This window comes from Hippocampus bargibanti, linkage group LG02 (genome assembly GCF_051943395.1).
Source record: "Hippocampus bargibanti isolate YZ-2025 linkage group LG02, ASM5194339v1, whole genome shotgun sequence".
Classification (NCBI taxonomy): domain Eukaryota; kingdom Metazoa; phylum Chordata; class Actinopteri; order Syngnathiformes; family Syngnathidae; genus Hippocampus; species Hippocampus bargibanti.
This window is the reverse complement of record NC_142735.1, coordinates 222625-240001: the sequence shown is the minus strand read 5'-3', so window position 1 is coordinate 240001 and position 17377 is coordinate 222625. Positions and strand designations below refer to the sequence as shown.

At 37.8% G+C, this 17377-nt stretch overlaps 1 protein-coding gene and 1 pseudogene across 31 annotated transcripts in view; both read left to right on the top strand.

The window, feature by feature from the left end:
* The window catches only part of cfap100 (cilia and flagella associated protein 100), a 40264-nt gene that overhangs the window by 13603 nt on the left and 9284 nt on the right, over nucleotides 1-17377 (top strand). For 7 of the 31 annotated variants that reach the window (XR_016118119.1, XM_089019153.1, XM_089019123.1 and 4 more), the window contains 5 exons: nucleotides 2073-2161; nucleotides 15574-15641; nucleotides 15733-15830; nucleotides 16951-17173; nucleotides 17256-17320. Coding sequence is in view for 30 of the 31 variants with exons in the window: in XM_089019153.1 (XP_088875279.1) it covers nucleotides 2073-2161; nucleotides 15574-15641; nucleotides 15733-15830; nucleotides 16951-17173; nucleotides 17256-17320 (543 nt within the window). In the remaining variant the exon portion in view is untranslated. Of the gene's footprint in view, nucleotides 1-2072; nucleotides 2162-13872; nucleotides 14018-15272; nucleotides 15395-15573; nucleotides 15646-15732; nucleotides 15831-16950; nucleotides 17174-17255; nucleotides 17321-17377 lie in introns of those variants that run through there. The other 24 variants (XM_089019190.1, XM_089019200.1, XM_089019180.1 and 21 more) reach the window with 13 other exon arrangements.
* On the top strand, nucleotides 654-2003 carry LOC148901039 (uncharacterized; annotated as a pseudogene).

Genomic DNA, 17377 nt, shown 5'->3' with positions numbered 1-17377 from the left:
TCTCTATCTCTATCTCTCTATAACTCTCTCTATCTACCCCTCTCTCTGTTTCTCTCTCTCTATATCTCTCTCTCTATCTCTCTGTCTCTCTCTATCTATCTATATCTCTATCTCTATACTATATCTATCTCTCTCTATCTCTCTCTCCCTCTCTCTGTTTCTCACTCTATCTATCTCTATCTCTCTCTATCTATATCTCTCTCTATAACTCTCTCTATCTACCCCTCTCTTTATCTATCTACCTATCTCTCTCTTTCTCTCTCTCTCTCTCTCTGTTTCTCTATCTATCTCTATATCTCTCTCTCTATCTCTATACTATATCTATCTATCTCTCCCTCTCTCTTTTTCTCTCTATCTCTATCTCTCTATCTATAGCTCTCTCTATCTCTATCTTTCTCTATCTCTCTCTCTCTCTATCTACCTCTCTTTATCTATCTACCTATCTCTCTCTCTCTCTCTCTCTTTCTCTCTCTCTCTATCTCTATCTCTATCTGTTTCTCTCTATCTCTATCTACATCTACATCTCTCTCTATCTACCCCTCTCTTTATCTATCTACCTATCTCTCTCTCTTTTTTCTCTCTCTTTATCTTCTCTCTCTCTCTCTCTCTCTCTCTCTCTCTCTCTCTCTCTCTGTCTCTCTATCTGTCTTTATCACTCTGTATCTCTCTATCTCTTTCTCTATCTCTCTCTCTACTTCTTTCTCTTTCCCTCTCTATCTCTCTCTCTCTCTCTGTCTCTCTCTCTCTTTCCCTCTCTATCTCTCTCTGTCTGTCTATCTCTCTCTCTCTCTCTCTCTCTCTCTCTCTCTCTCTCTCTCTCTCTCTCTCTCTCTCTCTCTCTCCCTGACATTCATCATATAATGGAAAACAGCACTTAACTCATTCACTGCCAGACGTGCAAAAATGTGTCCACTCCAGGGCCAGGGTTTTTGTCATTGTCACTTGAATTCCAGCACCCACAGAATATTGAATTTTTGGACGACATAAATCTTCAATGTAGTGTTGGATCAAAGAATGGCAAAGTGTGATTCAAATGGGTCAGCTTTGTTTCAGTACACACACACACACACACACACACACACACACATGCTCACACAGGTCGGGGAAGTGGAACAAGCCACACGCTGCTTCACAGATTTCTCTGCACATGGGACACGGACCATATCCACACTATATATAGAGAGAGTGAGTGAGAGAGAGAGTCACAGAGTGTCAGAGAGCGAGTCAGAGAAAGAAAGAAAGTCAGAGAGAGAGAGAGAGAGAGAGAGAGTCAGAGTTGGAGAGGGAGTTAGAGAGGGAGTCAGAGAGGGAGTCAGAAAGGGAGTCAGAGAGGGAGTCTGAGAGGGAGTTAGAGAGGGAGTCAGAGAGGGAGTCAGAAAGGGAGTCAGAAAGGGAGTCAGAGAGGGAGTCTGAGAGGGAGTTAGAGAGGGAGTCAGAGAGGGAGTCAGAAAGGGAGTCAGAAAGGGAGTCAGAGAGGGAGTCAGAGAAGAAGTCACAGAGGGAGTCTGTGAGGGAGTCAGAGAGAGAATCAGAGAGCGAGTCAGAGAGCGAGTCAGAGAGCGAGTCAGAGAGGGAGTTACAGAGGGAATCTGAGAGAGAGAGAGAGAGAGAGAGAGAGAGAGAGAGAGAGAGAGAGAGAGAGAGAGAGAGAGAGAGAGAGAGAGAGAGAGAGAGAGAGAGAGAGAGAGAGAGAGAGTGAGTGAGAGAGAGAGTGTGTGTGTGTGTGTGTGTGTGTGTGTGTGTGTGTGTGTGTGTGTGTGTGTGAGTGAGTGAGTGAGTGAGTGAGTGAGTGAGTGAGTGAGTGAGTGAGTGAGTGAGTGTGTGTGTGTGTGTGTGTGTGTGTGTGTGTGTGTGTGTGTGTGTGTGTGTGTGTGTGTGTGTGTGTGTGTGTGTGTGTGTGTGTGTGTGTGTGTGTGTGTGGTCTTTAACCGAGGTCAATTTTGATGTCTGAAAATACTTCGTCTCTAAGCATGTATGCAGAAGAAATTGTGCAATCAGAATAAAAAGACAAGAAAGCATCTTGTTATTAATGTAATTATTTATTTGTTTGTTTATTTTTTTTACATGCAAAGAACACCCATTTATTTCCCAGTTCCCTACACAGCCTCTCACCCGAGTCCACCCACAACACACGAGAACAAGGCGGCACTGAGGGGGATGAGTGAGTAATAATACGCATGTTGTACTTTGTGGGAGAAGGCTTTCAGCCAACCTTTTTTCTTTCATCCTTTCTTTACTTTACTTTGTATATTTGATCACTGCAATTTTAACTCGGAAGTCATTTGGACAATTGAAAAAAATAGACATTTTGTATACACAAATATATATATATTTTTTTTATACACAAACTACAGTGATACCTGATACCTGAAATTTTGTTTGTCTACTTCTTCCTTTCCTTTCCTCTTGCTTTTATAACTTTGCTGCTGGGAAATGTAAATTTCTCCACTGCGAGACGAATAAAGGTATACATCCAATCCAATCACTGTACTCCAAGCTATAGATATTTGGAACACTTTGTGTATGAGGAAAATATGATGACATAACTCTATTGTTAATATACAAATGCCAAATATATCACAAATGAGATTTAGAGTCTTTCTAACAACGACCATTTTTTTTTTTTATTTTTTTTTTTCAGTAGCGTGTATGCTACTATGCGGCCACTCACAGGTCAGTCTTGGTGCTATAAAAGACATCTTGGTATGGAGGAGGTGGCTTGCGATTGTCGATTGACAATTGTTATGTGCGTGGGGGGGATATATTTGTTCGCTCAAGTACACTATGAGTGTTAGAAGCACATACTTGCCAATTCTTCCTCAGCAATGAGGAAAAATCCAACTGATTTTAAAGGACAACCGACGTCTCCGGACAAGTTGTGTCCATAATTTGTAAAATGGCTTCAAATGACTTCTACTGGGCGTATTTTAATAAGATTCCACAGCATATAGCTATATTTTACCTTTTAAGACTCGCGCTGAATATTCAGGAAGTTTTGTTTTTGAGTTGGTGACGAGTCCGTACGTGACGTCACTGAAGGAACGCCCCTGCCTGAAAAAAAGGACACATTGTAGCAGTCCTTCCATCACGTCAATGCTTGTTTGGTCTGAAAACCTCGTATTGCGCCAGAAGAGGGCGTCCAAGCTCCATATAAGGAATTTAGCAGCATATGTGGAAGTTTTTGTTTTTTGTTTTTAAATCATCTGATTTTTTTTTCTAAATTATCAACACAAATACAGTGAGACCTCAACTTATGAACTTAATTGGTTCCCAGACAGAGTGTGTAAGGCGAAAAGTGTGTATCTCAAAAATAATTTTCCCATAGGAAACCATTAAAATGGGAATAATCCATTCCCGGGTTTCCATAAAATATACTTTTCAACTAAATAAGCCTTAAAACTACACACAACATACCTTATTCTATGTATAATAAATGTGCTATTGTATTGTAATGAAAGAAATACACTGCATTGTATCATAAAGTCATTTTATTTACATTTGTGATGGTCATTGATGGCTTGATGGAATGGCGTTGGAGGTCAAAGGTCAAAGGGAATTTCTGTTTGGAGAGAGGCGCATACATGAGGACTGTAATTAAAGAAATAAACTGTGCTGTAAAATAAAGTTTTATTTACCTTTTTGATATAATAATTATAATAATAATGTATTTGATTTGTAACAACATGATGAGTTTTGTGACTCAAAAAAAGTGACCTTGAAAGTTTTGAAAGGTGCTTATAAATGAAATACTAATATTATTATTATTATTATTATTATTATTATTATTATAAAAAGCACTTTTTTTGGGATGAAGTGCCGCATCAACTTTTTGTGAAAATCCGACTGGACCTTCCCCACCCTGCCCACTACCTTTTCCAGCGATTCCCCTCAGGCACAGGCAGGCGCTACCGATCCATGCGCACCAAATCCAGCAGACATTTAATCATAATACATGTCATTTATAAGCGCCTTTCAAAACTCTCAAGGTCACTTTACAGTCACAGGATAGGTTTTTCTGTGGGTGAACCGCGGCAGCCACACATGCGAGCGTTCACTCAACCCATTCAAAGAAAGCTAACTCGCCAGCTATTAATAATAATAATAATAATAATAATATAATACGATGGCCCTGTGCTTTATACGGCGTTCGGTGCGCCTTATATTTTGTACATCTGCCCCCATTTCAAGCTCATATAACTCCAGACCCATATAATTTAGGAATTAACTCTTTTTATTTCGGATGAAAGAAGTCAATCTAAGGTTTCTAATGCTGTATTGAATATTAATATAGTCATAAAACTGAATATTCTGAGGGTCCTACAATTTGAGTGACAATGACAAAAACCCTGGCACTGGAGCGGACACTTTTATGCGCATGTTCTGGCAGTGAACGAGTTACAGTATTTTGCTGTGTATAAGGCGCACCCAAAATCCTAGATTTTCTTTTCAAGATGACCCCTGTGCCTTATACGGCGTTCGGTGCGCCTTATATTTTGGACAGCTGCCCCCATTTCAAGCTAATATAACTTCAATTATTCAAGCTCATTTTAAAAGCTTCTTCCTCCGTTGCCATTAACTCTTTAAACAGTCACCCAAATAAAACTATATAGTGCCTCTTTGATTTTTTTTTTTTTAATGATGATACTAGTGCAGCATGTTCTACCGAAAACCAATTCCTTGTTTGTTCTCCATACTTGGCCAATAAATATTGATTCTGATCCTGATGCAAAACTACCGTTCTAATGATGTACATTAGCTCATGAGGAAGGGCACATTTTTTTTTTAATTTTGCTAGTTCTCAACTACTATACTATACTGGAGAAAGCAAGCCAGAGGTAGACCCCCTCCAGCAGCAGCAGATGCAGCCTCGAGACTTCACTGTTGTGTTTTACTGATCCATGTCAGTTGTGACAGAAACACTGTAATGAAAGTTCACTTTATAATGCCATTTCCACCTTAGCAGATGTTTCATAATGATTGCCTGGAGCCATTTAGTAGCAGTAGCCTGGAGGGAAAAAAAAACTTTAATTCACCATTCGAGGGTCCACCAGATGAAAAAAAAGCATCTAACTCAAAAAACAACAAACTCAGGCTAATGAACAATGATCTCTGTTTCTGTACTTTTAATTCCACAAATACTGTATACAGGGGTGATATAGATAGATAGCTAGACAGATAGATAGCTAGTGAGATAGCTAAGGAGATGGATAGCTAGCGACATAACCAGCTAGCTAGATGGCTTGATAGCAACATAGCTAGCGAGTGAGATCAACAGACATACACAGGTACTTGTGGCAGAGAATATGTTCAGGCTAATGAACATTCAACTCTGTTTCTGTAGTTTTAATTCCACAAATATTGTATACAAGGGGTGATGTACATAGCTAGCTTGCAAGATAGCTAACTAGACAGATAGCTACCTAGCTAGACAGATAGCTAGATAGCTAAGGAGATAGCTAAGGAGATAGCTAGTGAGATAGCTAAGGAGATAGCTAGCGAGATAGCTAGCAAGATAGCTAGCGAGATTTCAGAGAGAGACAAACAGACTAGCTTGTGGGATAGCTAGAGAGAGAGAGAGAGAGAGACAGACAGACAGACAGAGTTTTCTGTAGTTTTAATTCCACAAATATTGTATACGAGGGGTGATGTAGATAGCTAGCTCGCGAGATAGCTAACTAGACAGATAGCTACCTAGCTAGATAGCTAAGGAGATAGCTAGCGAGATAGCTAATGAGATAGCTCGCGAGATAGCTAACAAGATAGCTAGCGAGATAGCTAAGGATAAGCTAGCGAGATAGCTAAGGAGATAGCTAGCGAGCTAGCTAGCTAATATAAAATAGTTTTTGAGACAGGTACTTGTGACAGAGAATATGTTCAGGCTAATGAACATTCAACTCTGTTTCTGGAGTTTTAATTCCACCAATATTTTATACAGGGAGTGATATAGATAGCTAGCTCGCGAAATAGCTAGCTAGACAGATAGCTACTGAAGGAAATAGATACATTTATTTAGCCATATTAAACATTACACAAGATAAACATAGTAAGTTTAATATGGCTAAATAAATGTATCTATTTCCTTCACTACTTAGTTGGACAGATAGCTAGCTTGCTAGATATATAGATAGCAAAGGGGATAGCTAGCGAGATAGCTAGTGAGATAGCTATGGAGATAGCTGAGGAGGTAGCGAAGGAGACAGCTAGCTAGCGAGATAGCTAGCTAGCGAGACAGACAGTTTTGAGACACAAGTACTTGTGGCAGAGAATATGTTCAGAAAACCACCAGCAACACAGTTTTACCAGCATTTTTTTCTTCCGGCAATCCTTTTGTCAAGCTTATGAATAATAATTAATCACCATAATAGTCTATAAAATGGTTTTCTAGCAAAGCTTTGAAATGTAATAAATGTGTACAATTGATTATAATTGGTAGCTGAGATGCCATTTAATTGAATTAATTATTGCACTGTGAGTTGGGAATTGGAACGACTGCTATATATAGGGCGCTCAGACACCAATGGTAACATCGAACACTATCACAGTGAGCAGAATCCAATTCTCAGGTTGACATTTACCCCAAAAATATAGTTTTAGTTATACCTTTATTCATATTTATTTTTGTTTTCATTTTTTTCTTGGTATCCCACTCATTCTACATTTTCTGTTCATTCATTGTACAGCATTTATTCTCCAGGTAGAATCCTGTCAGAATCAGAATCAGAATCAGAATACCTTTATTCGTCCCGCAATGGGGAAATTTGCAGTCCACAGCAGCACTTGAAGAGGGATGGGGTTGGGGTGGGAGTGAAAGGATAGAAAACAAGATATTCTAAGCATAACAAAATAAAAATGTCAACTGTATACTGTGCAAATGTAGATGTGCAAAAACCGTTCTATAAACAAGACTGTACATAGTGCAGAATCAAGAAATGCATTTAGATATATTAATAAACATCCATTCACTCATGAGCCAGATAGTCAAAAGGTTTTGGATTTTTCACTCCTCATCCAAAGAGCTTCGTCAGCAAACTAAAGTTGTTACCAGCACAAAAAAAAAAATAAATAAAAATAAATCAGGCCTATTTTTGTTTGTTGTTTCTGTAGTTATAATTCCACAAATACCTGTACTGTATACTTCGGGGGGGTATAGATTGATAGTTTGCTTGCTAGCTAGCTAGCTAGCTGGATAGCAAGATAGCTCGCTATCTTGATAAATAATGTGCTAGCTCGCTATCTATCTAGCTGCATGGATGGATGGATATAAAAACAAACTTTTATTTTCAAACTTTTATTTTCACCAAGATAGCTAATAGCTAGCCAAATAGCTAGCCAGATAGCTAATAGCTAGCCCGATAGCTAATAGCTAGCCAGCTAGTTTATAGCGATCCAGATAGCTAATAGCTAGCCAGATAGCTAATAGCTCTCCAGATAGCTAATAGCTCGCCAGATAGCTAATAGCTAGCCAGCTATGCAGATAGCTAACTAGGTAGCTTGCTATATAGCAATTAGCTAGCTAGATAGTCAGATAAAATCCATGTTTTTAATACACGGCAAAAGATGTGAAAATGAGGGGTTGATTTCCCCTTGCATTAGCTACTTTAATTGCCATTGAGACTGCGAGTGAAATTTTAGACTAAACCACTCATGATGAAGGATAATGAGATCTTTCACCTTGGCCTACAAATTGACTTCATTTAAACGCACCAACAAGACTAAATCTGCAACTATTCATTCTGGAAGATCATCGTTTATTTATTGATCTTCATTTTTCAATCTAAAAAAAGATAGTTTGATGTTGACAATGTGCCGTCAAATTGGGGACCTCAAGGGATATTATCATCTATGGCAAATTAACTGTCTCATCTATTTAATATTTATTTTAGCATGACAGTTTATTTTCCTCAAAATATTGACAAAACGTGTTAAAGGAAAGGTTTTTTTAATGTATCAAACAGACTAACATTAGTTCAATACCTTTCTTTAAAACTCACAAGCATCTTGTCCTCAAAGTACTTTATTTGAAAGAAGACGTTGCCTGCCTTGTGATGTAAAAATAGATTAGGTTTTAATCAAATGACAATGCAGAAAGTCCTTTCCGCTTGAAGTGCTTCACCACAAAAAAGATTTCAGAAACCTGTTCAAAAACTTTCTATAAAAATTTCTATAAAAACAAACTTATTTTCACCAATTTTCTTTCTGCCACGGGGCGTGTTGGCACCTATCCCAGCTGTCTTTGGGGAAACACAGGGCACACTAACTTTTCAAAGCATCCTCTGCTTGCTTTAAAATCATACTATTCAGGAGATCTTAACCAAATATGTCTGCATTTTCGCAAAAATAAAACAACAACAATATTAAAGGACAACTGACGTCTCCGTACAATTTGTGTCCATAATTTGGAAAATGGCTTCAAATGATTTCTACTGAGCGTATTTTAATAAGATTGCACCGCATATAGCGATATTTGACGTTTTAAGACTCGCGATGAATATTCAGGAAGTCTTGTTTTTGAGTTGGTGACGAGTCCGTACGCGACGTCACTAAAGGAACGCCCCTTACCGAAAAAAAGTCGTTCCATCACGTCAATGTATTTTACTGTAATGTTTGATCTGGGGACCTCGTGTTGCACCCAAAAGCCGCCAGAAGAGGGCTTCCAAGCTCCATATAAGTAATTTATCAGCCTGTGGAAACGGAGGTGGCCACAGGAGGTCGCCATTTTGTGCCTCTTTCTCTGTGAGAAATTTCCCCTCAATGTTGCCTCTAAATGACAGGGAATACCTTCTTTAATCGATTGCAAACATGTATGCTTTCCTCTTCAGAACTATTTGAATCATATTCATAACTGGATGTGTAACAAGAAAGCATATTCTCCGAATCTGAAGCTCATTGTTTTGATTCTCCAGTTATGCAAGACGTCTTGCAGTGATGTCACGAACTGGGGGCGGGACTTTCTGAAAATGCTTAATTCGCAGCTCATTTTTTTGCACATTTTGGACACTAAGTCATTTTTATTGGTGTTTTGCATTTGACTAAAAATATCAGCCTGCGTGTTTTGGGTATTTTAGATGCTATAAAACGTTTTTCTGATGACAGTTACACAACAAAGAAATGGTGAAAGAAAGAAAACTTTTCATCGATTGACCGCTCTTATACGACTTAGAACTTACACAGATGTATTTCCAAATGTAATCAAACAATTTATGTTTCTAATACTGTCCAACAATTTTTCTGTATAGCAGAGGTTCAACTGAGTGGCAACTTATTTTGGCACAGTTATGGAAGAAAAAAGTAGTCCTGATTCATTAGCACCTTGAAAACACCAATGTCTTCAGGGAAAACATGTCTGTTCGTGTATAACGTAATTGGCTCAACTCGAGAACTCAGGCAGGGGATGAAGTTAGTAGGCTCACACACAAATTATAAAAGCTGTCATTCACTCTCTCTCACACACACACACACACACGCACACACACACACACACACACACACACGCACACACACACACACACACACACACACACACGCACACACACACACCCAAAAAAAATACTTTTTGAGACACTTTACGTCATAAAATAACACCTTAGTGAAAGCTAGCTAGCTAACAGGTAGCCAATAGATAGTTAATAGGTACACTCAGAGGTAATGAGGGCTATAGGAGTAAATGAATAGTAAACAAATCGCAGGTTACTCCACAGGAGGAAACATTCTAACCCGCTCCGCCCTCCCAAAAAAAGACTTTTTGAGACACTTAAAGTCATAATCGGATTTCAGTTAAAAAAACAAAAACAAATGAAGGGATTCCACATATGCAATCTGGGCCCAGTAACAGTCTGGCCTATATCACATTGTTGGAAATTTGGTCACCGGCCATCTCTTGAGAAGCTCCTCTGAGAGACAAACACTATTTTAAGTGTTCCTATTTATACAGTAGCGCCTCAACGGAGAGGTGAAATGAAGTGAGAACTTCCCAGCAATCAGGCCAAGAAAACTGAGCGCTTCCATTGGTCCAAATTAAATTTCCCCAATAAAAAACGTAAACTTCTCAATAATGATGTACAGTGATACCTCACCTTACAAACCTAATTGATTCCCAGAAAGTGTGTAAAGGCGAAAGGATTGTCTTCCAAACATTTAGTTCCCATAAGAAACCATTAAAATGAGAATAATCCGTTCCCAGGTCCCCATAAAACATAATTTTCTACAAACTAAGCCTTAAAACTACACAGAATATACCTTATGTTATGTATAATAAATGTGCTATTGTATTGAAATGGAAATAATAAACTGTACTGTATAATAAAGTCATTTTATTTATCTTTGTGATGGTAGTTGTCAATGGATGATGAACTTCCAGGTTGCCTCTTGATGATATCCGAGGGAAGTTGACGTACTTTCTCGGTGTCACCGTTTGCGAGGTGGCGATGGTGGGTGCGGATCCCAAAAAGCAGGCAGGAGGGAGCAGGAGGTTGTTTGACAAATTGTATTAAATTAAAGTCAGCAGGAACAAAATGTAAAGCATCAAAATCATCTGAATGGAAAAAATACAAAGTAGCAAAAGAAGACCAAAAGTAAAAGCCCGCCAAGGTTAAACAAACACGTACACGATGCATGCAGCAACCAAGCAGCAAACAAACAATGAACCGGCACCGGATGGTCGTGCCGGGTGTCCTTTTAAGTATCAATGATTAAACGACCAGCACCTGCGAGGCTGCCGGCAGGGCTGACGTCGCTACCCGCTGGTCGCCAATCTGATCGGGAGGACCAGCACCTGTGCAGGTGCAGGCGGGGCCGACAGCGCCCCCCGTTGGTCACCAACCAGATCATGACACTCGGTGATAATACCCTCACTACACTGTCCTCTGCTAGCTGCTTTTCATTAATCCAAATCAACAGAAGTTTTTCAACCTCTTCTATTATCTAAGACCGTTGCTTAGACATTACAGAAACACCCTTAATAGCATCCTTGTTCTTATGGATGGTAGCAATGGTCGAGTTAGCGTAATGATACCTGGATGCTAAGTCACGCAAATGCACACATCGTTCGTGTTTTTTTTTGATGATCTCCTTCTTCTGCTCGACTGTAATTTTCTTTTGTGTCCTATTCTGCAAACACTCGCCTGTGGTGGTGTCTTTTTCGGGCCCATAATAGCAAAAGTATCGTCGATAACAAACCACGTCTGCACTCAAAGGGGCTGACGAAAACTAGTCCGCCAGCCACTGTTCGACTGTGTGATTTGGTGTTTTCCCGCCGAAAAGTAGTCCGCCAGCCACCGTGACGCTCCGTGTTGTTTGGTTCGTCCGCCAAGACTATATGCTCGCAAATTAAATGTTCGTGAGGGGAAATGTTGCTAAAGCGTTCGTAAACTGAGGTATCACCGTATTCAATGCAACATCTGTGTGTTTGTGTGTATACATGTATATTAAAAAAAAACTTGGTCATGATTTTAAAGATCATGATTTTAAACATTCAAATGTGGAGATCAAAATTATTTTCTCCATATGCAACATGACCTTTTAAAGGATAACCGACACCATTTTTTTGTTTCCTAACTGACATCAGAAAATCGTTTGATAGCATCTAAAATACCCGAAACACGGAGGCTGATATTTTTAGTCCAATGAAAAACACAAATAAAAATGACTTTAAAGTGTCCTAAAACGACTTCAAAATGACCTCGCAGATGGCGAGTTTCAGAAGGTCCCGCCCCCTTGTTTGTGACATCACACCAGGACGTCTTGCCTTGCTATAGATTCAAAACAATGGCTTCAGATTCGGAGAAGATGCTTTCTTGTTACTCATCCAGTTATGAATATTATTCAAATAGTTCTGAAGAGGAAAGCATAAATGTTTGCAATTGATTAAAGAAGTACTTGGGTATCAATTTGAGCTGTCGGGACTCCAATGTAGCGTCCCAGAAAATGCACAAGATGGCGCCCAAGCTCCGTTGGAAATGGGCTGATTTGTCTGCTGGGAATTTGTGTCAACTAGTATCAAATAGTAATCTTGGTGCAACACACAACGATTCACCATCGCGTTTATGTTTTTTCCTTCTAATTTCGCCATCAACACGAAGTTTTCAGACCAAACAAAGTACCCAAAATGCATTGTGTGTCGCTTTCTCGGTCAGGGGCGTTCCCTCCGTGACGTCAAGAATCGTCACCAACTCAAAAACATGACTTCCTGAATATTCAGCGCGAGTCTTAAAACGTAATATAGCTATATGCCGTGGAATCTTTGTAAAATACGCTCCGTAGAAGTCATTTGAAGTGATTTTACAAATAATGGACACCACTTGTCCGGAGGCGTCGGTTGTCCTTTAAGGGCGAACTCGACCCCCCCATAAATTTGCGCTATTTTAACTTGGGATTTCCTGCAAGCGAGTGTAATGTGTGGGCGACTTTTCTTTCAAATGAGATGTCATGTGTGGATACGTGGGAGCAACAGGACGCTGTTGGGTTCTAAGTATACCCACTCATGCACAATATCCAATAATTGCGATTCAGATAACACTCAGTAGACCAGATCTGGTATAATTGTCATTTTATTTCAACACAATCGTATGTTATTAAACTTATACCAAAAAAGAAAATGGCGGCTGACATTTTTTTGTCCTCCATTCCCCGCCCCAAGTCTTCGGTTAAAGCCACGTGATTGGTCAAAAACCCAGCAGTGAGGTGGGGGGGCGGGGGTTAAACATTAAAGAGACAGGCAGACGACAGAGAGAAAGTGACAAAATTGATAGAAAACAGTGACATTTACACTCGTTTCAACTTTGATAGTTCAAAGGCAGAGCATAGACTGCAAGGTTAAAATTCCCATCAATCAGGCTTCACAAATAACCCACACAAGCCATCTGTACACTTGATGCAAAAAGCTATCAACCCAGCTAAACTGAACACAATTGATGAGGAACTAGATAAAATTAGAAAGAAAGAAGGCTACGTTCCTCATCAAGTGTTTAATGCTGAGGAAAGCGGCCACTCCATTCCATCAAGCCATCAACGACCATCACAAAGGTAAATAAAATGACTTTATTATACAGTACAGTTTATTTCTTTAATTATAATACCATAGCACATTTATTATACATAAAATAAGGTATATTTTGTGACGTTTTAAGGCTTAGAAAATTAGAAAGTAGAAAATTATGTTTTCTGGGGACTGGGGAACGGATTATTCTCACTTTAATGGTTTCCTATGGAACATTAATTTTTGGGATACACACATTTCGCCTTCCACACGCTGTCTGGGAACCAAATACGTTCGTAAGCCAAGGTATCACTGGATGTAGTTTCATTGCATCAACATAAGGTGGATGTGCGATTTCCAGTACAAGAGTCCAGGTATTTTTTTTACAATACTCACAATATTCACTTTATAAAAGCAACTATTGACACAATACAGACAATTCATTTGTAAGGTGAAACAAAAGAAAATAAAAAAAATACATGTTTCTACTAATTGAATGTATAAATACACAATGAAAGCATTTTTGTGTATTCGTATTTACTTCTAATTGACACTTTTGTCAATTAGACAAAAGTGAAAACAGTCACATTATTTTAACACGTACCACAGAGTCGCGAGTACGAAAATCTGCCGATTTATATTTTCTGAAATTTATGTATGATTATTAGAAGATAAAGAAAAACAAACCATTATTCCGACAGCCAGATGAATCCGCTTGTACGAGTCCTTACCGCCATCTAGTGGTTACTTTATTTGAATTGAAAATAAAACTACTACAGTATATTTGAATTTAAAAAGTCTTGTTTTTTTTTTCACCAAGGAACTAAAAAAAAAGTAAAGTGTATATATTTTCAAAACTATTGACTGGGTAATTCACTTATGAAGAAGAGTGAATTCGATTTAAACCGCAAATCCCAGGTGACAGTTACCGTGACAACAGTACACAGTAACTCGCCGAAGCCTTGCTTTTTTCCTAATTCCAGTTTTTTTTCGACAAATTTCATCTGGTTGCAGTAATTCTGGAGTTTCTTCATCGTATAGCAGGTTGAGTTAAAACATATTTGAAACACATTTTGTGTCATAGTGTTCAACGGTGTAAGCGTTATGACGAGTTTAATTTAATGCTAACTAGTAGCATAATCAAAATGCTAACTAAAATGACGCCACGGGAACAGCTCTCTGAGCACCATGTCCAGTAATTTCATGTATTGATCATTGAATAGATGTTCGGATGATCATACATTTTATCTGATAATGTTTTCCGAATTATTAAAATCGTTTTTCAGTTTTTTTAAACAGATTTTGCAAAACTACACTCAGTGTGTTGTTGTTATTACTCGTAGAAGCATTGTTACTGTACTTGAATAATAATAATAATAATAATAGTACGACTACTACTAATAATAATAATACTACTACTATTACCACTACTACTAATAATAATAATAATACAACTACTACTACTACTACTATTACTACTACTACTACTACTAATAATAATAATACAATACTAATACTAATACTAATACTAATACCAATACTAATACTAATAATAATACTACTAATACTACTACTACTACTACTACTACTACTACTACTACTACTACTACTACTACTACTAATACTACTAATAATAATAATAATAGATGATTCACAAGCGAGGAAACAAACTAAACAGTAATGTAAGCACCCAATATTTAATTTGATGGTTTTTAAGATGTTTAAAAAGTATTCTGTCTTGCCAAATATTTAGTTTTATAATATTTCGTTCACTTTTTTTTACAAAAATTGCTAAAAATATTCAGACCCCCTTACCTCATTCACTGCCATTCTAAATTTTATTTGGAAATTGAAAAATATGACATGAAGCGCCATTCCCAAATTTGTTCAAGTTTTGTTTTTTTCTTCCAGGTTAGAGAAGGGATGCTGATAAAGCGCTGGTCAGACCTCTGGCAATGTTTTTCCCTCTCACGACAGGGCAACATTTGCTTTTTGTACAGCCGCCCCCATTTCAAGCACAGCTAACTCCAGCTCCATATAACTTAGGAATTAACTGTTTTTTTCTGATGAAAGAAGAGAGTCTAAGGTTTCTTACACTGCATTGAATGTTTATGTAGCCCTAAAACTTAATATTTCATCGGTCCTGCAATTTGAATGAAAATGACAAAAACCCTGGCACTGGAGTGGGCACATTTTTGGAAATCGTTTGGCGGTGAATGAGTTAGTTTGATGCAGTTTCCTTTGTAAACTTGTCCAAACTGTTGTAGCAAACTTTTTCTGTACTCCTTATCCTCACTAGATTCCCGGTGAGCTGGGCCTTATCCCCTCTGACTTTTGGGCAAGAGTCTGGTTTCACCCTGGATATTGCTCAATTATAATCAGTTTAAAATATCATTGACTAGATGCCATCGTCAGATTCCGGTAAGTTTTGGACAAAACATTTCAAGGACAACCGACGCCACCGGACAAGTTGTGTCCATAATTTGTAAAATCACTTCAAATGACTTCTACTGAGTGTATTTTACAAAAAAATTGTGTCGGTTGTCCTTTAATATTGAATTGACTCGAAAATCCCATTACAATTTTTTTTTCTTCAACAGCAGAAGTTGCAGAGATTTCCTCAGACATTCTCATATCGGGACAGGACAGTGTCACCAAATCCAGCAAGGCAGGTACACTTTTGTATGTGTCTTGTGGTTTACGTCAATAAATAACATGTTCGTCCAGATAAATTCCACACTGTACTGTATGTGATGTAGATGTGAGGAGGAGAAGGATGAGGAAGAAGACATTAAACTTACCAGATGGGAAAAGCATTCTTCTTCAAAGTTCGGTTGAAAAAGATGACCGACAAAAGGTGTGTGTCTGTTCGTACATACAATAATAATAATAATAATAATAATAATAATAATAATAATAATAATACATTTCATTTATAAGCGCCTTTCAAAACTCTCAAGGACACTTTACAGTCACAGGATATTTTTTTCTGCGGGTGAGCATCGGCAGCCACATGCGCCAGCGTTCACTCAACCCGGAAGTAACTCAAATAGATAGAAAGCTCTCTAGCTAGCTAAAAAATACACAAATACATACATACATAAATACACAATAAATTAATGAATGATTACATAAATAAATACGGATGTGAATAAATAAATGGATCAATAAGTAGATAAATAGATAAACAAATAAAAGGATAAGTAGATGGATAAACAATCACATAAATAAACACATGAATAAATACATAAATACACAATAAATAAATGGATGAACTAAATAAGTAGATAAACAGATAATAATAATAATAATAATAATAATACATTTCATTTATAAGCGCCTTTCAAAACTCTCAAGGACACTTTACAGTCACAGGATATTTTTTTCTGCGGGCAGCCACATGCGCCAGCGTTCACTCAACCCGGAAGTAACTCAAAGCTAGCTAGCTAGCTAATAGATACACATGCATAAATACATAATAAATAAATGAATGATTACATAAATAAATATGTGTGCGAATAAATAAATGGATCAATAAGTATATAAATAGATAAATAAATAAAAGGCTAAGTAGATAGATAAACAAACATAAACACATGAATAAATACATAAACACACAATAAATAAATACATGGATAAACTGGTAAATAAGTAGATAAACAGATAATACTAAAATAATACTAAATAAAAATAATACATTTCATTTTAAGCACCTTTCAAAGCTCTCACGGACACTTTACAATCACAGACAAGCATAGGTACTATGATAAATAAAATACAATTATAAATAGAATACAATAAATAAAATACAATTATAAATAGAAACAAGAGAGAGAGCTACACTGAAAATGCTATTTTAAATAGATGGCTTTTGAGATGGGACTTGAAGGTGGGAAGAGAATCACTGTTCCGAATGTTAGGATGAAATGAGTTCCGGAGTTCAATTTTCTTCCTTGTGACTTGTTCTCCATGCACAGGAGATGTGCAACTTCCTGTCTCTCCCAATTCACAAGAAGAAAAATTACTCTGCTCGAATGATGGCTGAGCAGAGGAAAGAGCTTTTCAGGCAACTGAAGGAGGAGGAAGAAGAGGAGCAGGAAATAGACAAAGTGAAGCTACTGAGACCAGCCAAGAGTAAGCTAACACTCCAAATTCAAACACCCGCAAGACATGAGCTGAAGACTGCTTTGTTGAAACAAAGTAAGTGGGAACCGATTCGAAATGACAACTTGAATGCATCTTTACAACTCACATTTTAATACATTTACTTATTTATTCCTAGAAAACATAGCAAGAGAATGTAAACATGATTTAATCTCCATGGAGCGGCAGAAAGCAGTATTGGAGGTAAATAAATGCAGGAAACACACTCACGGTTTTAATCAGAGCTAATGTAGCAGCTAT